Source organism: Topomyia yanbarensis, chromosome 1, assembly GCF_030247195.1.
Source record: "Topomyia yanbarensis strain Yona2022 chromosome 1, ASM3024719v1, whole genome shotgun sequence".
Lineage (NCBI taxonomy): Eukaryota > Metazoa > Arthropoda > Insecta > Diptera > Culicidae > Topomyia > Topomyia yanbarensis.
This window is the reverse complement of record NC_080670.1, coordinates 122,522,952-122,548,165: the sequence shown is the minus strand read 5'-3', so window position 1 is coordinate 122,548,165 and position 25,214 is coordinate 122,522,952. Positions and strand designations below refer to the sequence as shown.

The 25,214-nt window shown below is 35.7% G+C and overlaps 1 protein-coding gene across 5 annotated transcripts in view; it reads right to left on the bottom strand.

The window, feature by feature from the left end:
* LOC131684009 (regucalcin-like) overlaps window positions 1–25,214 on the bottom strand; it is a 571,198-nt gene that overhangs the window by 40,579 nt on the left and 505,405 nt on the right. For all 5 annotated transcript variants that reach the window (XM_058966603.1, XM_058966511.1, XM_058966680.1 and 2 more), the window contains one exon: window positions 16,420–16,527. In XM_058966603.1, coding sequence (XP_058822586.1) covers window positions 16,420–16,527 — 108 coding nt within the window. The remainder of the gene's footprint in view (window positions 1–16,419; window positions 16,528–25,214) is intronic.

Sequence of the window (25,214 nt, the reverse complement as noted above, 5' to 3'; positions counted from 1 at the left end):
GATTGTTCTCATCATCGTCTTCTGCATCAAAACCCCTACATTTCAATTCAACAGGATCTCATCCGGAAAGGGACTTCCGGATCTTCGCAGAGGAATAGTTACAAATGATCCCGCGAGACAACATTTAGAAGCAACGACGCTCCACGCGCTAAGTTAGAAGTTCTCGCCATCAGCATTAATTGCACCAGCCGGCGACGGCTTGGAAACAGTAAACCAGTGTAACCTGCCGACGTCGACCCATATCGCCGGACGTCCAGCGCAGCAAGTTTCGTGCATACTTTGTGCACCCAAAATTAGCTGAGTCTAGGGCTTTTAGCAGACTGAGGCCTTTGTATCAATTATTTGAATAAAGATAGTCAGTCCGTGTTTAATCGTTCAATCGAGCAGTTTAGTTTTAAAAACGTGTTTAATCCACCTAACAGTGTGATGAGACATTTCTTATAACTCTTATCACTCTTCAGATATTATATCGTTTGAGAGCATTTAGAACTTGATGCTTCGCAATGTTTTTGATAACACATACTACATGGGATAGTGGCAGGACTCAGAGAATCGCTCAAATCAGCATAGGACAACATCAGTGCTAGAAATCTCAAACCAAATCAATGGGAAAGCGAAAAAATGGCCCATAAAATAGACATACCAACGAATTATTGTTGATGCTCTGTTAATAAAATATCTATATTGTGGTGGGAAAAAAGAGGTTATATATTGTACTGAAACAAAAAAAACTGATTTAATCCACCTATCAGTGAGATGAGACATTTCTTACACATTTCACTATTGGGTTAGTTTGCAGAACTCACGAGAACTAGGCACCCAACTAGAGGTGGGATGAAAACAGTTTCTAGTCTTGCACGAATAAAATCTCGAATAAACTGAATAAATTATGGAAATCAACAAAACGACCGAAATAAAAAAGTAAAGCAAAAAATGAAATAATAGTTTTTTAAATTCATAAAATAAGTAGAAAAATTAATATAAATTAAAATTATAAAATACACGAATCAAATTAGATTAGGTTATTAAATAAAAATTAAGATTATATTTGGAAATAGTTATAAGATTAATAAAATAAATTGACTCATACTAACAAATTGAATGAAATATAACGAATGACTGAACATGAAATGCATAAAATTAAAGATATGAATAAAATGAATCAAAAGAATCAAATGAATCAAATGAATCAAATGAATCAAATGATTCAAATGAATCAAATGAATCAAATGAATCAAATGAATCAAATGAATCAAATGAATCAAAGGAATCAAATGAATCAAATGAATCAAATTAACCAAATTAATCAAATTAATCAAATTAATCAAATTAATCAAATGAATCCAATGAATCAAATGAATCAAATGAATCAAATGAATCAAATGAATCAAATGAATCAAATGAATCAAATGAATCAAATGAATCAAATGAATCCAATGAATCCAATGAATCCAATGAATCCAATGAATCCAATGAATCCAATGAATCCAATGAATCCAATGAATCCAATGAATCCAATGAATCCAATGAATCCAATGAATCCAATGAATCCAATGAATCCAATGAATCCAATGAATCCAATGAATCCAATGAATCCAATGAATCCAATGAATCCAATGAATCCAATGAATCCAATGAATCCAATGAATCCAATGAATCCAATGAATCCAATGAATCCAATGAATCCAATGAATCAAATGAATCAAATGAATCAAATGAATCAAATGAATCAAATGAATCAAATGAATCAAATGAATCAAATGAATCAAATGAATCAAATGAATCAAATGAATCAAATGAATCAAATGAATCAAATGAATCAAATGAATCAAATGAATCAAATGAATCAAATGAATCAAATGAATCAAATGAATCAAATGAATCAAATGAATCAAATGGATCAAATGAATCAAATGAATCAAATGAATCAAATGAATCAAATGAATCAAAGGAATCAAATGAATCAAATGAATCAAAGGAATCAAATGAATCAAATGAATCCAATGAATCCAATGAATCCAATGAATCCAATGAATCCAATGAATCAAATGAATCAAATGAATCAAATGAATCAAATGAATCAAATGAATCAAATGAATCAAATGAATCAATTGAATCAAATGAATCAAACGAATCAAATGGATCAAATGAATCAAATGAAGCAAATGAATCAAATGAATCAAATGATTCATATGAATGAAATGAATCGCATGAATCACACGAATCAAATGAATCAAATAAATCAAATGAATCAAATGAATCAAATGAATCAAATGAATCAAATGAATCAAATGAATCAAATAAATCACATGAATCTCATGAATCAAATGAATCAAATTAATCAAATGAATCAAATGAATCAAATGAATCAAATTAATTTAATTCATCCATTGAATACAATGCATCAAATTAATGAAATGGATCAAAAGAATAAAAAGAATGGATGAACGAAATGAATAAAGTAAAAAATAAATCAAATGCATAAATAAAACAAACGAATCAAATAAACAAAATGAACTGAAGTGATAAAATGAATAAAATGAAGGAAATGAGCAGAATAAAATGCATTGATTGAAATGAAAAATTAAACAATGGTAAAAGGTTATAAATCAATATAAAGAAATAAATTGAATCAAATAAATTATTTGGATGAAATGATTAAAACTAAAAAAGTAGTCAGATTATTAAAATGAAGAAACTGAACGAAATGAATAAACTGAAAAAAATGAATAAAATGCATACAATGAAAACAATGAATAAATAAGTTAAATGAATGATATGAGTAAAATGCACAAAAAGAATAAACTGATCAGAGTGATTCCAAAGAATGAAACAAATAAAATAAGTAAAATGAACGCAAATGAACAAAACGAATAAAAAGATGCTGAATGAAACAATATATTAAAATGAAATGGTCATATATTTGAAGCTAAAATCATTTTTGAATAAAGAAAATGAATAAACCGGATTGTATTGCATCAGAAAGTTTTGAAATGTTTTTGAAAATCCCATCTTATAAGAAAAGGCTAATAAATATGCAATGGACTTTCCAGGGCTTCCATCTTATTTTTGGTTTTATTCTTTTTGTTTTCATGCTTCTTTACTTGACGGCATCGTTTTAAGATTATCTGGTGTTTCTACTTTATTGTTGGACCTTATTTAGTTATCAGGAACCTGGAACGTTCAATTTGCTTTGGAATTCGAAATTTACTTTTTGGTCACATATTCCCGAAAAAAAGATATATGTATTGAATAGAACTTACTGGTCCAGTATTTTAACGCGCAATTGAATATAGCAAAGTTAGACAAGGTCACATGTGCTTTCAAGCCCCTTGAACAGAGAACGAGGGAGAATGCGATTCGTGAATGAGACAGGTAGATATTTCAAAGTTTTTATTTGCATTGAAGTAAATAGTGTGAAATGTCTAGGCTATGTCGATAGCATAAAAGCCATGCATTCAGTTGATTGCAATGCAGTCTCTTTCCATTCATCCTTATAGCTTTCATATTGTTTAATTCAGAATTCTCGTGCAGGAAATATGGATAAATAAGTCTTATACAGACCAATACTGTGAAAAAAATGGTTCAAACTACTCAGTATATCCAGATATGGACGACGATAAGTTAGAAGACACATTGTAGTTGCACCCCCCATCGAGAGTGGATACTTTGGGAGACTTCTTTTCTTGGATCTAATTTGTGGATATTTTTGGTCTTTGGTCCGTTATTTCTCATGAAAGTTCGTACCAATATAACGAATGTGCAGCTGATACAACTCATGGTTCATTCGCCTGTGCCACGTTTCGTCTTCCATCTGCACTCTACCATAGATGGTACGCAACACCTTTCGTTCGAAAACTCCAAGGGTGTGTTGGTCCTCAACGAACATAGTTCAGGTCTCGTGGCCGCAGAGGACCACCGATCTAATCAGCGTCTTGTAGAAAATCAACTTCGTGCGGCGGCGAATTTTGTTCGACCGGAGCGTCCTCCGGAGTCCAAAGTAGGCACGATTTCCCGCCAAGATCCGTCTCTGAATTTCTCTGCTGTTATCATTGTCGTCGGTTACCAGTGAGCCCAAATACATGAATTCGTCGACCATCTCGATTTCGTCACCGTCAATCCGAACTCGGGTGGGAGGTTCACATTGTCGTCTCTAGAACCTCTTCCTCTCATGTATTTTGTCCTCTAAACGATACGAATAGTTTAAATATCGCACGTGGAATGTCTCTTTTGGAAATTTTCATGTCAAACTTTCATATTACCCAGTTAAGCCAAATATTTTTCTGATATAGCCATGAATTTCCTTAATTATAGTGTAGATAAAGACTTTGAATACAATTGAATTGAAGTTGAGTTGATGTAGCAGCAGACACAAAATAGTTTTGTTTTCTCAAACCTTCGCAATTACAATTAATAAATATTTCAGATTGGCAGAAGATCTTATCACACAACTTAGAAATGGATACAGAAATAGCTAGATAGCTGCGATAGAAAAATAACAGAGAGAGAGAGAGAGAGAGAGAGAGAGAGAGATGGGGGGCGTGTGAGGAATGGCAAATGTTGGTTAATGCAGTGATATTATTTTTATAGGTATATTATTATGATATATTGATTTCTTATATTCTTATTATAAATAATGTAAGTAGTAATTTTTGCGCCATAACCAGTATAACCTAAGTTTTGCAAATGAGCTAAATTTTCGCTAGAGTTTTGGGCTTCAAGCATACTTACTACTTTACTTTCGGTGACGCCACGAGTATAATTATATGAGAAATCTTTTATCTCACTATTAGGTGAATTACTTGTTGATCTGTGTATTGATATACCATCCAACATTTACCTCATGATTAAACGTAATGCCTAATCCAAGGGATAAATACTAGAACTCACTGTTTCTTTATCAACACATTATTTTGTCTTTGAAGTGAACTTATGTATCGATTTTTAAGAAATAGTTAATTTATTATAAAGGTAATTCACAAAATGTTCTCAACATCGAATTCCTTGAATCACGTAGATGTGTTTTCATACCCCGATATTCAAAATCGGTTTAGTTTTGCCCCTAAAATACCAGTAAAGCAATACTCTGTATGAAACAATCTCATTTTTAGTTAGTGGAAATTGGTAAGCGAGGACTAAAAATACAAAATGTTTAATATCTCCGCCGCTCGTGCACGGATTTTGACAATCTATAGCTTGTTAGAAAGGTATTTTTACAAGCTTTCTATTTATGTTCTATTTGTGGGACGATATTATATTGTTCGGAAATTATTTGCGAAAAACCTGCTGTGTTTTGACAAAATCGTCCATATCTCAGAAAGTAAACAACATATCGAAAATCAAAAATAATAGTGTCAAATGGCAACGTTAGGCCTTTCATTTGAAACTAGTTTCATTAAGATCGGTTCAGCCATTGCTGAGATAATTACATGACATTTTGTACATACATACATACACACATACACACACACACACACACACACACACACACACACACACACACACACATACAGACATTGTCTCAATTTGTCGAGCTGAGTCGATTGGTATATGAGACTCGGCCCTCCGGGCCTCGGAAAAAGTTTTCAAAGTTTGAGCGAATCCTATACATTTCTTTTGTAAGAAATGTAAAAACGATTTTTTTTTAATCGATTTGAAGTTATATTTTACTCAAATTTCCAACGCGACTGAGAACTAAGAAATCAACGCTTTTTCTTGAAAAGGACGATACTAGCAGTGATACCATTCAAGGAAAATCAACAGTGTATATTTCCAGACTTGGTTTTATTTCCTATTTGAGAACTATTGTATTTTTTGCATCCTAGATTGCATGATTCAGTGATCGAAACCCAAAACTTCATAAAGTATTTGAAATTATTAAATTAAAATTTGTTTTTGCTATTGAAATTTACAAAATGATAGTATCGCCCCTTTGGCGATTGTTTACTTTTTCGGTCCCATCTATCAGCATTGAAGTATCGCCCTTACGTTTTTTTACAATAACTACCGTTTTACACCACCGATTTCGTCCGTGTTTTTTTCAATAGAGATCATTGTTACTATTTACAGCTGGTATCAGCTTGATAATCCTAAAAAATACGAAAATAACAGTTTCGCCTCTAAACTGCTAGCAAAAAAAGTATCGCCCTGTTTGTTTGCATGGAGCGTGGAGGGCGAAACTTTAAATAAACAAACAAAAATACAGTTTCGCCTGTTATACTTTTTGCTGTAGTTTAAGAAAGCAGTATCGTAGAATCCAAATTTTTAGGTTAATTTGTTGCGTTTCAAAGCCCTCATTCGCATGTAAGAAAAAAGCCCTATGTTTACATTTGTAAGTATCGCCCTTTTCACAAAAAAAGCGTTGAAATGAAATCGCAGCTCCTGATATCACGCTATCTCTGAAGTACATGCGTGCATAGTTTCAAATTTTACTTCGACATCGACTTTTTCTAAAGGTGACTTCCCAGTAGTATTCTTGATTTGAATTATTATCGCTAATCCTAATGCAAAAGAACAAATAAAAAACCTCACGAAAACGAACCGTTTGGGAAAATCATCATCATTACTGGAATTTTCATTTTCACGAAACTTTTCGATAACCTTCCGTCACTTGCGTTAATGCACTGGGTGCACAGTAGGGTGACAGGAAAAAAATGACCCCTATCGGCCAACCTCTGCGTCGATTCCTAGTCCGACCAGGAGTACTTGTACCAAATTTGAAGCAAATCGGACAAGTCTAACTACCGGACCAACGGGCCTGAAGTTTGTATGGGAATTTTCAATTTACATAGAGAAAACCCACTAGCACGCATTTTCGCCGCTAGGTGGCACTGTATGCATCGTATTATCACTGTAAGTGAAAATAAGAAGGATAATTGAATTGTCTACAACTTAGTCGAAGACTGCAAGTAAATCCGACTTTGTTAAAAGAAGTTATTAAACTTTTAACGAAGTGATGTCTGAGTCAGTTTTGCATGGGGCCTAATAGTGCATGGTTGTGTATCGGTACTCGATTCACACGAACTAAACATTTTTGTGAAATAATCGTTAGGTTTAGCTCAATGGTATGTTTACAAGAATTATAGTAAATAATACGAGTCATGCTTTGATTAGAAAATTTTAGTTTCACCTGTTACCGCATAGAGGGCGCCAACACTAACTTTTCAACGGAGAGAGATAGAAATTTGGTGTCTTCTACAAAGTTATAGAACAGGCATTTTTCAGTATTTCTTCTGAACATCTTGATACTCTATCTCTCTTTTATGAAAAGTTAGTAGTGGCGCCCTCTATGCGGTCACAGGTGGAACTAAAATTTTCTAACCAAAACATAACTCGTATTATTTACTATAATTCTTGTAAACATACTATTCGGCTAAATCTAACAATTATTTCACAAAAATATATAGTTCGCGGGACTCGAGTACTGATACACAACCATGCACTGCTAGGCCCCATGCAAAACTGACTCAGACATCACTTCGTTAAAAGTTTAATAACTTCTTTTAACATAGCCGGATTTACTAGCAGTCTTCGACTAAGTTGTAGATAATTAAAATATCTTTCTTATTTTCACTTACAGTGATAATACGATGTATACAGTGCCCCCTAGTGTCGAAAATACGAGCTAGTGAGTTTTCTTCATGTAAATTGTTGAAAAATCCAATATAAACTTCAGGCACGTTGGTCCGGTAGTTAGACTTGTCCGATTTGCTTCAAATTTGGTACAAGTACTTCTGGTGGGACTAGGAATCGACTCAGGGGTGGGCCGATTGAGTTTTCAAAAATTCATCATTTTTCTGGGCAGTCTAGTGCACAGTGCTCTAAAAATCTAGCGAAATCGTCTTAGGGCACCAGCGGGTCTGTAAAGAATACTAAAAATTAATTTCTATTCCAAAATTTTCAGTTCAGCAATTCGAGAGATCGTGCTCACCGCAAGCCATGAAAAATAGACTACGTTGTGAAGCGATGGTCACTATTTATTAAAAAATCACGGTTGAATAAAAAATAAAACTATTAAAAAATTTCAAATAGTTTATAATTTTCACAAACTTATTAGGAAAAATTGTTTAATAAGCTTTCGTAATATTGTGTAGGAAAAAAGCTGAAAATTTGAAAATAAATCTGAGGATTATGATTGATTACAGAACTCTGGAATTTTCTATTGGAATGTTTTCAGGCAGGAATTTGATATTGATGCTATTAGACAACTGTGAAATCAAGACCAATAGATCAGTTACATATCAGGACCCCATTCCGACAATTTATCAAAAGTCCTCATGATGTTTACAACAACAGGTTATCAATCTACGGATCAGTTATTGTAATATTGAATTAAATCAGTCAGCATCAATAAATTTTCAACTCCAATCCAATTTTTTTTTGGTGGGGTGGGGGGGGGTCTGTATGGTGTTAAACCCCAAAACCTTCTCTTGGCTACGCCGTTGCTTGGAGTTATTTATTTCGCTTTTCATTTTCCGAAAGGTTTCAGATCGATCCGATGGTCATAAGTTAGAAAAATTGCAGTCAGAAGGTTCGCACAAATGAACATTTTTGCACTGATAAGTTATCAAGTTCCTTCCAGACAACTTGGAAATGTTCGGTGATTATTTCTAGCGGTTGTAGATAGAAAAATGAAATACAAAATTCGATTTATCGAAATAATGTTTGGCTTATTTCAATGGATTATTACTATATTGAACAATAAATAGGCGACGAAGAGTAATCCACAAACAACAAGCCATAACTTTTAAAGTATTCAAAATAGATATTTAAAATCTTCAGTAAAGTTATTTGCAAAAGTAAGAGCTACAAATTTGCTGAAGGCATCATTTCGATATAATCACTTTCAAGAAAATTTGTGAAAATATCTCACTCATAGGGGGATTAATTAGCAAAAGCACAAAACCAAAAGAAAGAACATATTACCTCCATTAAATTCTCCGAAGATACAATTGACCTAAAATAAGCCGTTTTGGCGTTAATAATAGATTACATGTTTTTGGTCATATTTCTGGCAATGGGAAATGATAAAAATCTTTCGTCCGCTTTTAATGTTAAATATCTCTTTTGATAATAGTCCGATTTCAACAGTCTATAGCTTGTTCAAAAGGTATTCGTTAAAGCTGTCTAAAAACATATAAATTGGTAATCTGTATTGTCAAATCCGGCAGATAATCTAAAAAAACTGCAAAAAACGCCATTTTTACGCATTCAAACATTCATATCTTAAAAACTAAACATCAAAATCAAAAACAAATTAATAGCGTTCATACTGTTTTTTAGTTCTTTCATTTAAAATTGGTTTGGATAAGATCGGTTCAGCCATTGCTGAGAAACACGAATGAGAATTTGTCCGTTACATACACACACACAGACACACACACACAGACATTGTCCCAAATCGTCGAGCTGAGTAGATTGGTATATAAGACTCGGCCCTTCGGGCCTCGGAAAAAATCTTGAAAGTTTGAGCGAATTCTATACATTTCTTTTATAAGAAATGTAAAAACGTCTTCAAAGTCCACAATTCGGTAACTTATATATATATATATATATATATATATATATATATATATATATATATATATATATATATATATATATATATATATATATATATATATATATATATATATATATATATATATATATATATATATATATATATATATATATATATATATATATATATATATATATATATATATATATATATATATATATATATATATATATATATATATATATATATGTAAGTCAATGTGTGTATTAAAACATTGTAATTTTCCTTAAGGTGCAAGTACCACTTAAATTTTTTTTATTTAGCCCGACAACCAAAATTTTTTTTTGCGCGGAATCTTGTAGAGCAATTTATTTTGAACAACTTTGAAGAACATATCTGCCATCTATATATTTTTCCTTAAGAGATATGTACGTTGTATCTTAAAATCAATTTTTCAACTTTCTCTTCTACAACTTAATTTTTTCAACATTCGTATACTCTAGAAAGTTTTAGATACCGTCGAAACACACAACTTTTCTGAAGACTCCAATGATGTATGACGTGTGTATCGGGATATAAATACTCTTTTTCATTACAAAAATTCTCAAAATTGTGAAACTTTGTGAACCAAAACTCAGCATGATTAGACTCGTCATGTTATGTAGTATATGAAAGCGAAGTATAAAAATCCGGACATTTCGGGTTTTTTAGTTTTCCTACATATTTATACTGTATAATGTATGGATATTTCGCAGTATCTATAGAACGGGCGTTAGTAAATCAACACGTCATAATACAAAATACTAAACTCAATGCAAAATATTTCTTCTATTATCAACAATCAACATGTACAAATAATGAAAGTGAATGAAGCACTAATTATACATTAGAAGGACGCCCAAATTGCTTTTTACGCGGGTACATTACACGCTTAACAGCAATCCAATTATTGATAGCATTAGTAATATGAATATTTTATTGTGAGTTATTGAAAATAAAAGAAAACACACGTCGAAGCAAATATCATTCTGAATCACTCTCAGAGCTTGCGTTTTGTGGATTTTTGAGTAACTGGATTTTCTGGAACGAAAAATGAGAGGGATAATACCAAAATTATATAATCTTTCCAAGATTAATAGTTTTAGTCATCTTCTTCTTCTATATATATATATATATATATATATATATATATATATATATATATATATATATATATATATATATATATATATATATATATATATATATATATATATATATATATATATATATATATATATATATATATATATATATATATATATATATATATATATATATATATATATATATATATATATATATATATATATATATGTATATATATTTATATATATATATATATATATATATATATATATATATATATATATATATATATATATATATATATATATATATATATATATATATATATATATATATATATATATATATATATATATATATATATATATATACATATATATATATATATATATATATATATATATATATATATATATATATATATATATATATATATATATATATATATATATATATATATATATATATATATATATATTGTTTGTGTGCTATTAGTTGGAGATTATCTGGCCGCCAGATGGCGCTTTGGAACAAATTGTGTTTTCCTCCTATTTCGCAGAGTGTCGCAGCAACGCGCGATGGGTATTAGCTAGTATATATATAAAAGTCAATGTTTGTATGTATGTGATTTATGGATTTCCAAAAGGCTTAAGCGATTGCCCTAAAAATTTATACGTAGTAAACATTTGTTTTGGATCGTGTTTGTGTGCTATTGGTTGGGGATTATCTGCCATGGCGCTTCGGAACAAATTGTGTTTTACTCCTATTTCGTTGAAAGTCGCAGCAACACGCGGCGGGTATTGGCTAGTTCAATATAAAATACTTCTAATGTATAATAAGTGCTTCATACACTTTCATTGTTTTTACATGTTGATAGTCGATAATAGATGATATATTTTGCATTGTGTTTAGTATTCTGTATTATGACGTGTTGATTTACTAACGCCCGTTCTATAGATACTGCGAAATATCCATAAATTATACAGTATAAAAATGTAGGAAAACTAAAAAACCCGAAAAGTCCGGATTGTTATACTTCGCTTACATATACTACATAACAGGACGAATCTAATCATGCTTGGTTCACAAAGTTTCACAATTTTGAGAAATTTTGTAATGAAAAAGAGTATTTTTAAAGAAAAATCGATTGATATCCCGATACACCTGTCATACATCATTGGAATCTTCAGAAAAGTTGTGTGTTTCGACGGTATCTAAAACTTTCTAGAATATACGCATGTAGAAAAAATTAAGTTGTAGAAGAGAAAGTTGAAAAATTAATTTTAAGGTGCAACGTACATATCTCTTAAGGAAAAATATATAGATGGCAGATATGTTCATCAAAGTTGTTCAAAAAAAATTGCTCTACAAGATTCCGCACAAAAAAAAATTTTTGGCTGTCGAGCTAAAATATTTTTTTAAGTGACACTTGCACCTTAAGAAAAATTAAGGTGCTTGTCCTAAAAGATGTGGGATGTAGTCCTAGGAAACTTTCCTGAAGACATCGAAGCATGAAAACATCTGTGAAACTCAGGAAATACTTTTGACCGCCTTTTATCAGTTTCACCCCACTGTGCAGCGGTTCAAAAATTATGAATTTTAAAAAATTCAACTTTAAAAAAATCACGATTTTTTTGCATCAGTCTAACGTGGAAAGCAGTGGCGTAGTAGCGGGGGGGGGGGGTTTGGGGACGAATGTTGATGTTGCTGCCAAAGTCAGGGAAGTCACCGGGCCATCCAGCCTCGAATAGACCAATGCCGCAGCGTGGCATAAAAGAATGAGCCATATCCTGAAGAGCTACTTCCAGAGTAGAGCACTGCTGTACCAGACGAACAAAAGGGCAGAAGGCAATGTGAGTCGCAGCGGGCGTTACTCAGGGCTCCATTCCCTGTCAAACACTTTGGAATGGGATGTAAGATGCACTGATAACATAAATTCGTGAATATAATAAATCATGCAATGCACGAATTCATTCGTCGTTTTCTGCAACGAAGTATTTTCGTGCATTGTAAATAGTAAGTTTCGTTCATTTCATGAACAAGAATGGCCGTATGGTGAGCGAAAGCTTTCGTAAATTTTACACATTTAATGTACACTGCACGAATGATATCGTTGATAACGATATTATTTTTCGTGAATGAAATGAAATGTTTTGTTTATTTTAATAAACGTTTGTGTATATTACGAACGATTTCGTTGGTCGCACGAAATCTTTTCGTTTATCTTAGAAAAGTTTTCGTATTTATTGGCCTCTTATTGTTTTCAGTCGATCTTTTAAGATCGATGTTTTTTTTTATTTAAAAAAATCTATCTGGCCAATACGATTTTATTGTGATTCGAAGAAATGGCCGCTTGATGAACGAAATTTTCGTTTATTTTAATAAACGTTTATGTATATTACAAACGAATTTGTTGGTCGCATTTTATCTTTTAGGATCGATGTTTGACAACACCGATATCGCTCTGGCAGAGAAAAACTCAAAATTATTCATACAAAATCAATGAGCGAAAGAGGTTCTGGAAATCTTCCTGCAACCGGCGGACACGACTACGACTACTAAATAGTCAGACAACAACAATTATCTGACGAATAGCAACAATGGCTCCATATTACTCTTTTGACGTGGACGGTTTGACCAATGGTGCTCGTAAATATTATAAAGATATTCGTATATAACAGCGAACGACTCGTTTGCTGAATGAAGCTGTTTCGTAATAAACTAACGAAAGTCATTTCGCGGTTTTCACGAAAAACTCGTAATAAAAAACAAAAGTGTTTCGATAGAACTACGAACGATTCATCATATGTACGAAAAATTCGTATATTTTATGAAAGTTGTTTATACGAAATTAATTCCTAGAGATTTACGAATATGTTCTATCAGTGTGGGGTCTTAACACTGCGGCTGCCCAGGAAAGTGAAAATCGTTGGTTTTGTGGACGATGTGTCAATAATGGTGAGACACTTGAAGAAATGGAGGTATCGGTGACGGAGACAATAGATGCGATCGAGAGCTGGATGAACGGGTCAAGCTGCAAATAGCTCACCACAAGACGTTGTTGTTGGACAGCAACTGCAAAGAAGTTCAGCGGATACAGATCACCATCAAAGGGCATGTGATTGCATCGAAGCGTGCACTGAAGCAATTGGGAGTGATAATCGACAACTGATTGAGCTTAAACAACCACGTTGATTACACATGCGAAATGTCGGGTCTTTATCTAGTATTTAGTCATCGATACTGCGTGGGGTGCGGCGCTGAAAACCAAGTGAAACCGCGAAAAGCTGAACAGGACGCTTCGACTACTGGTCGTACGAGTTGCGATTGCGTACCGGAGGCAGTATGCCGTGATGCCGAGATGATCCCCATCTGCATTACCCTGACGGAGGATATCAAGTGCTACAATCAATGAAATGTCAGAAACGTGAGGAAGATGATGAGAATCGATTCGATGATGACGTAGCAGCAGGAATGGGATAATACGGAGAAAGGAAAGTGGACCTACTGGCTCATCCAAACCTGTCTACGTGGGTCAATAGAATGCACGGAGAGATGACCTTCAACCTGAAACAGCTTCTACCGAGCCACGGCTGCTTAAGAAGTATCTTCATCGGTGTGGGTACGCAACGTCAACACTGTGCCTGGAGCGTCTTTGAATGTCCGGGGTTTCAAGTATTTGAATGTCCGAGGAGAGTCTTTGAATATTCGAGGTTTGAAGTGACGTGCAGGGATGGGATGAATGGGAGAACCGGACATCAACCCGGATAATGTAGCCTACAGAATGACAAGCGACGTAGAGACGTGGAACGCAGTAAACAGAGATATGATGTAGATCAGTGATTCTCAACCTGGGGTCCGCGGGCCCCAGGGGGCCGCGAAGTCATTGCTGGGAGTCCGCGAAGAAAAATATATTTTCCGAGTGCATATTGAAATTTCAAATCTTGTTTCCTAACAAATTGAAAATAACATATTGATAGCATACAAAATTGATGTTTATCTGTGGGGGTCCGCAGCAACCCAGTGTGATATCTAAGGGGTCCATGGTACGAAAAAGGTTGAGAACCGGATGGCATGACCGTCTTACAGCGGAATAGACATCGAACAACGATTTCGGGAGAGCAATCACCGCCAGGGAACTCTCCGCAGGTATAAGCTAGATCCACCGCCGAGGACTAGTCGAGTAGACCGCAACAGAGCAGCGAGTATGAGTCGTCGAAACGCCAGCGAACCGGACGTCACGCTCCATGCGAATTCGCCGGACCGACCACGGCTCCCCAGAATCGATATTGGGAAAACTTTTTTCGCCAGGGAACTTTCCGTTAGCATAAGCTAGATTCACCGCTGGGGACTAGACGGATTAGACATCAATGAGACACCACTAGTCGCGGGTCATCGGCGCACCAGTGCACCGGATACCCAGCTTCACCAGAATCGCCGAACTGAACTCGGCACCTAGCTGATTGGCTCGATCTCGGGAGAACTTCTCTCGCCGGGGAATTCTCTGTCGGAGTAGGCCAGGTCCATCGTCGGGGACTAGACCGAGTTGTTTGCGAACAAGTCGAGGACTGAATGGACCATCAAGGAAGTAGTGCTAAATGGCCCAAGAAGAGAACTAAATGGCTTAAAGGAGTTGCGGTGCTAAATAGCACCGGTTACGGAGCCAAAGGGCTCAAGAAGTTGTAGTACTGAAACCAAATAAGAATCGGTATCGGTATTCGTCTGGGACCTCTCCTTTAGCTTACAGTCAGATTCACCGCCGGGAACGAGACCGCGTAGATCGCGACGATACACCACCAGCAAACCGGATGCCCCACTCTACCGGAATCGCCGAACTGACCGTAGCACCTGGTTGGTTGGCTCGAACTTCTCTCGCCGGGGAACTTTTCGTCGGTGTAGGCTAGATCTATCGTCGGGGACTAGACCGAGTAGTTCGCTAACCAGTCGGAAGATCAACGAGGAAGTGGTACTGAATGGCACAAGGGAACTGAAGGGCTCAGTAAATTAGACAGTCTGAAGTTTGCCGCCCAGATTGTCCTCGTAGGGGAAGAGCATTTATTCTCTACCAACAGCTAGTTTTCCTACCTTGACTACCCAAACCTGTTCCCTGAGTTGTTGGTTTTTGAACATTTTTTCCTGCTCAGAATGTTTTTGAACATTTTTTCATATATATACAAAAAAAATTCATATCCCCCCCCGAAAAATTTTCTTACTACGCCACTGGTGGAAAGCGACACCCTAATGACGAAATAAAAAAATACGTATCGAATATTTTTCGGTATGGGGTCTGATATTGCGATTTTGAAAGGAACATTGTACAACATTGTTATACGTAAAAGCCTCAATTAGTGAAAATCAGTTTCGTTCAAAATAATTTTGACTTTGAACTTAATATAAAATTGAAACCTAATTTGGAACGTACAACCTAATTTGGAACGTACCCTTCAAATAAACTGTTAAGTGTGATAAACAGTAGTTTTGTTATTCTAAAAAATAACCACAAGGCACTTTCTGATACTTTACCACGTTCCATAAATATTTCTAGTATGTAATGTGTACACTCACTTTATACACAGACTAGCTAAGTGTCAAAGATTCCAGCCAAAGAAAACAGACTGTCAAAAAGTGCAACCACACGAGTATGAGGGTTTTGAGAGGGGGAGTATAGGAGGAAGCTCATGCAAAGTTTATCGGATCTTCCGTGATGCCATTTTACATTCATGGTTGTTAGTTTTACTGCTTTTGTCTCAAGTCTGTGTATAAAGTGTCTGTAGTAATGTGAAGCTTACCAATTGTTGCCGTGTAGGTTTTATTTTCTTTGTAATCATACCGATGAATAGTTCCACCGTAAATATCAATGTAGTATAAACTTTGCCGCTCGACACACCAGTGAGGACCTGAAATATGATGGATACATTAATTAATGCATTCTTATTATAATCTTTTTTTTCAGTGAAGTTAAGATAATCAACTAAGGTGGTGAAGATGCTATCACTCACTATTTACTATTTCACGGTAATTTCGGGAGAGATGCCGCGTCAGGAGAGATGTCGCACTCTCTATATCTCGTATATGGGGTCTCTTTTATACGGTAATATGATATTGTGAGTTTGTCTTTCGAAGAAATATAACTCTAGAGATGTAAAATAATCCTTTTTAATTACTCACTAAAAATTTTATTAATGATTTTGTGCGTTCAGTTGCATCACGGAGTGCCGAAATTTTTTCAGATCCGCATTAAAATTTCGTTTTTTTTAAATTGTTCGATTTTTTTTGGTAAATCATGTATCGGTTGAATAGCTGGGACCTTTTAGAAGGCATTTTGATCATGAGCACGATCATCCATAATTTTAGAGGAAAATGGTGTCGTGCGGCATCCCTCCCCTACAATTGGGAGAGATGCCGCATCAAAATTGCGGGTGAGATGCCGCACTCAATGGAAGAGGATGCATAGCTAAAATGATTTTTTTTTCACCCCAGAATGTCATTAAATTATCATTTGCGTCAGGTATAGGTTCATAATAAGGTATATCCACAAACTAACGGACCTAACACAGTGACATATAGGATTATGAGTCTATTTATCTATATATTTAAATGGGCGACATGTATAAGTATTAGTTACTTCGGTTTATTCTTTAAAGTTTCAGGCTCTAATTTTCGTGAACGCATTGATTTGTAATGATGTCAATATTGAGATAAAAGCGAAAATTTGAACGAATTGATGCTTTTTCAAAATGAATCTTTCAAGAACAAACCTAAGTTGTATAAATTCATTGGGAGAAACAGCCAAACAGTGCTTTTAAGGAACTGCTACCAAAACATAGATATGTATATCGTACAAGCATATAGATAAATAGTGCCCTGAATTAAGTTACTCCAACTTAACCGTTACACAAGGTTGAGAAAGAAAAATATTTTCAAAATATGGAATAAAAAAATTATTCTGGAAATGGTAGTACCCCCTTAAGAAAAGTGAAGGTGCTAGCCGATTTATAGGAGCAATCAAACTTCATGACACTCAGCTGAAGACACTGAATCACAAAAACATCAATAAGAGCCAAAAAATACTTTTGTTCATCATGTTTCAGATTTTGACCACGGTGCGGCGTCTCACCCGCACATGCGGTATCTCTCCCGCAATGACCTTTTTGTAAAATATTCATGGAAATTTGGTTATTTTTTTTTTTTCATTACATAAACCATTTCACAGTATTTTAGAAAATTATCGCAATTGGTAAAAATTATTTCATCTATTATTGAATGGTTTACTTAGATGCAGGATCGATTTTTAAAAATATGCGGCATCTCTCCCCAAATCATCCTAGATTATTATCCATCAATTTAGTTGACATACAAACACAATTATTTACATAAACCTTCGAAATTTAATGATTATGCCACAATGTACGGGGGCGAACGAACCCAACGATCAAAAACTTTTGCGATAAAATGAAAACACTGTCTACTCTCGCACGTCACGCGCCTGTTGCGCGTGCGAACACTAATTAACTTCTGACGACTTAAACTAGACCCAACAGATTTTTTAACAACGCGGGTTTAGATCACTTTCGCGCAACTCTGAGAGAAAAGCACGAAGTTTTTAGCCGATTCTATTAAAAACAATGGACCGTTTCGCGAGGTAATGTCATGACCCTGCTATGGTAGGGGCACGGTGTAAACAAACAATTTTGTTATCATTAAACATTACCTTCGCGTATACAAAGCGCAGCGTCAATGAAACTTGCTTAGCTTAAGGCAAAGTCTTTGTGATATAACCAACTCATGAAACCGAGCATCCATGATGTTGAAAAAATGATTGATATTTTCCCGGGATTGGAACTGGGAAAATTAGGGCCGCTGCATGCCCCCTTACTTACTGAGCTTAATGTTGCCTCGGAGAGATGCATCATCAAGACGATTGCGCGGGTTACTTTTAAATGTGGTACAAAGTCTTTTGTATCATAATTCCTAAGATTGCCATTACAAAATTATGTTTGTTGTTACTATTAGCAAAGACAAAATATTTATAATTCTCTGTCACCGTTTCAATATTTAGTTAGCATCCTAACTTAACGATGGTCCTAGTGTGCACCCCTGCTGTCCTACTCGCGACTTCCGCCTTCCTGGCGTATTGACTTCTACTGTCCTGCCACCTGGCATTCGATTAATTTCATATACGTTTGTAAACCTTCGCTTCAATCAGAGTTTGATGTCTCTGATTGTGTCTTCCTGTTGTAGTATTAGCCTGAGGTCGGCTGATGCGACCCTTGGTTTTCCGTATATAGCTTTGGTATCTGCCTCAGTTGGGGTTTTCAGGGTTCCAGCTGGGCTTTTGTCATATATTGTCGCTACATTAGTCAGATTGTACTGTCTACTGTCTGTACGGACAGAGTGTACTGTTCCGACCGAAGCACTTCATATTTAATCTTATGGCCGTAGCCGGATTGTGATGTCCCGGGTGTCGCCTTTATCACTTGTACTTTGAAGTGAGCCGAATATTGACTGCTCCGACTCCACTCCCTACGTCTTCTTCTCTCTTCTAGTTGCGTATGCTCATTCCATGCAGGGTTGGCTTCCGTTTTCTTGTTGTCTGCTACGGCGCCCCTTAATCGTCGTTCTGTCACCACCTTCGACTGGTCCATCTTTATCGAACGCGTTGGGTAGTCTAACATTGCTACCTTAATCCATCCTTGTCGAACGTGTTGGGTAGTGCCTTCTCCACAGGGCACACACTGCTCCGGACATATGCTTCCACTTTATACAAGATCTCCTATGTTTAGTAATTATTATTTTCGTCAATACAGTCATCGGGGGTTGCTTTACGCCAAAAATATAACGTTTTGTACTTTTTGGTGTTTTACATATGGCACAAATACCTCAATAGTCAGTGAAAAGAACTTTTGGAAAATCAAGATTGAATATGAGATATAAAGAACTAAAAATTGGCGTAAAGTCACCCCACAGGGGGCTACATTGCGCCAAAAAGTTTTTTTAATCATGTTAATTTCTTAATTTATTGTTATGGATTAAGCTCGTTATTTATGTATGAATGCAAATGAATGTCGTGCTCGTAAAAATAAAAGAGTATGTTCAAGAACTGCATCCAATAGCCTTGTTTTTGGATAGTCAACAAGTCCTACAATGAAAAACAACAAGCGGAGAAAAACGCTCTTCATAATATACTTTTTTATTGAGCCTTATGAATTATATAACTTTGTTTTAGTATTTTTCTAAAAGTAGTTTTAATTGTGTTTCTGAGTGCAAAGGCTTTTCCGTTAAAAATGCGAATGGTACTCTTATATTTAATGGTCAGGTCAGTTCATCCATCTTTAATGAGATATCCATTTCCAATATACTGTGGACCTTTTTGTTTAGCAAGGTTTTAACCATAAGGTCATTCGCCTCGCTGCAGAGCGCTGATTTTTTCTGCCATTCCACAACAATCTGTTTCAATAGACATAGTTTAAATACGTCTAGAAACAATAGCGTTTTTATATGTTTGCGCCGTTCCAATCACACTACTCAACTTGAAAATTATAGATTAATGTTATTTTTCAAAACAGTCAAAGTAGTACGCTAATAAAAATCTGCTTTGAATTAGAGTCAAATCCCAAAACAAAAGTAATTTTAGATCAAATATACAGATTGTGCAACAGTGATGGAATTTCACCCTAGTGATGCACTGGCGCGTAAGTGTGATGCCTACACAGAGGATACAATGATCACACACCACAGAAAAAAGCAGAACGCTCTTTCTTTCGGAGCTGTATAGACCGATTTCAAGTGTGCGCTGGTGTTGAGGTAGTTGGGTGCGAGATAACCGTGCTCTCTTGCTCTTTAAATTCTCTGTGGCGCGCTCAGATAAAGTCACCACCGCGCGCGCCCCAGAGTCGCTGTGGTGTATTCACTGGCGTGGTTTCACTGGCGTGTATTCACTGGAGTGTAATCTATGGTTTGTTTTCGTCTTACAAGCGGCAGTGCGGGTGAAATTTATTTAATTTGCACAGGTTGTTGCTTTATGTTGTGTGGATGGTGGTGGCTTATTTCAAGCTTATATGATTTTCTACTGAAGATTTCAAACAAGTTGCTTGGTAAAGCTTACGAGTTTATAAAGTATTGTTACACTACCTGCAAAACCTAAAGTACTCGCTCCTCGGAGCAAATTGGGAAAACTTTTTACGTATCATCGTATAGAGAGTTTTATAATGACCAGAGGCACCTGATATGCAAACTCACGTTATAAGTATTAATTGTTTTATTATAGCTTAATCCTACAGGTTTAAACCGAAATCTTAGATTTCGTCCGCAGGCTTAACCTATTCAGTAAAATTAGGTATATGCTTGTGCCGATAATCAATTTACAGACATCACAATTGAGCGTACACCCGTTATTCATTTGTCTATTATTTTGCGCGAAAATCCTTTAAACAGCAGGCGAAAGCGAATTCTTAAAGTTGGACAGAGAAAGAGTAAAATTCGCAAACGAAAAAAGCAGTTTTTTCCACACCGTATGTCAGATCTTCATAAAAATCAATCAGCAGTACTGTAACAACATTCTACATACGCTGATTGATTTTTATTAAGATCTGAAATAAGGTGTGGAAAAAACTGCTTTTTGCGTTTGCGAATTTTGCGCATTCTCTGTCCAACCTTAAGAGCCTGGGAGGCGGGAAGGGTTTTCTGCGCGTAAATGAGCGAGTGAATGATTCAGTTTCGGGGTCAAGAAAAAAGGACACTAGTGTGCATGTCTATTTTAAATGTACAATGAATCTCATGTTATATAAAAGGGTGTCATAACATGAATCAGCAGCAACAATGTTTATGAGGATATACGTATTCTAGATTTTTGCGTCAGTTAGTATTTGAGACTGCAATTATAATGCATGGACGTATTGCACGTAATATCAACAGCTAAAAAAAGTATTAGTTAGGTAGTACAGGCCATATTCGATTATCCATAACTCGATTATCCGTAGAAAATTACTCGATTAACCGTAGTCCGACCATCCAAAGAAATTGTTTCGATTATCCGCTCATTATTTTTTCTCTAACTGCATGACATATCTATAATTTATTATTTGATACTAACTACAGTTTCTGAAAGAAGAAATATTTTCTAAAAAATGTTGAAAACTTCGTTGAAATACAGAAATCGTACTTATTTAGCATATAATTTTGAATTCAATGCGATGGCTGTCGTACACCAATTAATTACAATTGATACTAACTATAGTCTCTGGAAGACAAGAAAGTTATGTTCTCAAAATATATTTAAAAAACCTGTTTTAATCCACCTAGAGGTGCAATTGTGCCTTTCTCATGTCTCCAAACTATGATTTAATAGCTGGTTCGTTCAATATAACATTATGGAAATGTCTTTCATTCTTATTACACTTGGTAAGTATATATAATAGCACCTTTTTGCATTCATCGCGGTATCGGTTTGAATCGGAGTTTTCTATGTCATCGCACTCCACAACCCGTAACTCCGGAGCCGGAAGTCGGATGGAAATGGAATTTAATATCAGTTTCCGGGGACGCAACACCTTTCATTTGAGACTAAGTTGATCAAATCGGTCTAGCCATTTTCGAGAAACCAATATAACCGTTATTCTGAAATTGGATGCTTCCAGATTCGTCGATGGTGGCCAAAGAGACTTTGAATGACTGTTGGTGACCTAGATCTACAAATTCAACAGTTGTGTTTACATTTTGGAAAAAATTCCACCTTTTTACATTCATCGCAGAATTCGTTAGAATCGGGATTTGCTGCGTGATTGTACGTATCACCCTGTAATTCAGGAACCAGAACTCGGATCCACACAAAATTCAACAGCAGCTGAGGGACCTTTCATTTAAAATCAAGTTTGTCAAAATCGGTTCAGAAAATTCCGAGAAACCGATGTGGACAAATCAACAAATTTTGTTTTGTAACCATAATCTTCAACTCGTAATCCGGAACAAGATGTCGGTTGAAAATGAACTTCAATAGCAACCTATGGGAATATTACACCTTTCATTTGAATCTTATTTTGTAAAAATCGGTTCAGCCATCTCCGAGAAACCGATGTGGACATTTTGTTAACAAATCTGCACATACACACACATACATACATACATACATACATACATACATACATACACACATACATACACACAGATATTTTGCGATCTCGATGAACTGAGTCGAATGTTATATGAGACTCGGCCCTCCGGGCCTCGGTTAGAAAGTTGGTTTTTGGAGCAATTGCATAACCTTTCTATATGAGAAAGGCAAAAGAATAATATTTAATTAGCTTAATCAGCATGAGTTCAATGTTATCTTCATGTGATTATAGTTTGAAATGTTGGTGGAATGGGTTTGAAAGTGGTGGGAATGGGGGGTTAGTAGAGTGGGAGTGGAGGATGCGTCAGAAACTCTTCATCTTATTTCGGTATACGGGGTGGATGAAGGAAATGCGGGCGTGAGGGTGGTCGAAGGGGAGAGGAGTGATGAAGGAGGGAGGTGTAAGGGCAAGGAGGTGTGGGATGGGGAGAGGCGGCGACGCAATACTCAACTGCATATTTTGCCTTCTATTTGAGACTTGGTTTGAGAAAATCGGTTCAGTCATCACCGAAGAACCGATGTCACATTAATTGTGGAATATGCCCGGAATTCCGGAATCGTCGATAGTGGACAATATATTCAAAGAATGTTTGATTGGCAATCAGTGATCTAGATCTGCGATTAGAAGTAATTTGGTGACCATTTCAATAGTTTTTAGCCTCTGAGGTATTACGATTGTACCGATTTATATGGGAAATTCCATTATATCCTTACTAACACCCCTGTAACTCCGGAAGCAAGAGTCAGAACCGAATGAAATTCAGCAGCAGGCAACAGTATTACTGTATCTTTCATTTGAAATCAAGTTTGTAAAAATCGGTAGAGAATTCGTTGGGGAATGGGTGTGATATTAGCTTAGGAACTTGGCGAGTTCCCCGGGGGCGTCATGAACCGTCATAGGTGGCCAATGTGGTCAAAGCTTTTTTAATTAATCATTAGTGATCCAGACCCGCAAACTAGAGTAATATTACATCAATTTTAATATGTTTTACATCATTTGAACATCATAGCGGTACCAGTTTATATGGGAATTTGCTGTGTGACCGCACTCTTCAACCCGTAACTCCGGAACCGGAAGTCGGATCAACTAAAAATTCAATAGCAGCTTATGGGAGCGTTATACCTTTCATATGAAACTAAGTTTGCGAAAATTGGTTCAGCCATCTCTGAGAAAATTGTGTGAGTTTAAATGACACACCCACACACATACACACACACAGACATTTGCCGATATCGACGAACTGAATCGAATGGTGTATGACACTCGGCCCTCCGGGCCTCGGTTAAAAGGTCGATTTTTACAGTGATTGCATAGCCTTTCATTATATGAGAAAGGCAAAAAACGTAAAAATATAGCAATTTCACATTTTTAATAAAAAGAAACTTTTTTTATCTCAATATTTAAATACAATAATCGATAAAAATTGATATCAGGTAAAATTCATGGAAGCACAAAATTTTAAACTCTGCGTTGGTAATGGGGTGGTTTGGTTTCTTGCTCCTAAATTCTCTGTGGCGCGCTCAGAAAAATTCACCACCGCGCGCCTCACGGTGCACTGCAGTGTGTACGGATTCTTAAAAGAGAGTGTAGGTCACAAAAACCAATCACTGTTGCCACTTTTCAATGTGAAATGCAGGGCTCAAGAAACGTTGATTGAGCGTTTGTAGCACAAAATGTGGCAACAGTGATTAGTGCGAGTGAACGAGTTTCTCTTTTAAGATATAGTTCTTGCGTACTCTCGTCATCGTGCCATATCGAGCATTACTATGTACATTTGTGGAAGGACGCGCCAGTGATTTTGCAGTGTTACACCAGTACGGTTAGTGTTGTTGCAGTGTATCATCGGATTAGCTAACAATGTCCGAAAAAGTGAAGCGAGACGATGCTGTGCGGGAGTTGTTCACAAAGAAAAAAATTCGGTTGAGTGATGGAAAAGAAATCTCTGTGTCGATATGCACGCTGTGTGGAGAGGGCGGCAAGCCTTTTAAATGTGAAACCTCATATAATTTGGCCCGACATGTGACCTTGAAGCACAGAGAAGAAGCAGAAATATTGAACATATGTGTCGCGGATAATGAAGAACGAGCAGTGAAAGGTGATGGACCCGAAAAACCGAAGAAAATTAGTTTGGTAATGGACAGAAACATCTATATTACTTCGATCGTGCGCTGGGTGACCGAATGTAATGTACCAAAGCACTTTTTTTCAAAGGAGTGTGTTAGTAAAGTTTTGCAACCAATCGAAAAGGCTTTGAAAATAGGGTGTGTGTCGCGAAAAAACATTATGCGCTATGTCGAGGTGGTTGAGGCTCGCATTGTGGCACATATTAGAGAGCAAATCAAGGGTAAATTAATATGTGTTAAAGCTGATCTTGCGTCGAGAAAGGGTCGTTCTATTTTGAGCATCAATGGGCAGTTTGTGTCAAATGGAGAAATCGTCGTAGTAACCCTTACGATGATTGAAAGATTAGAAAG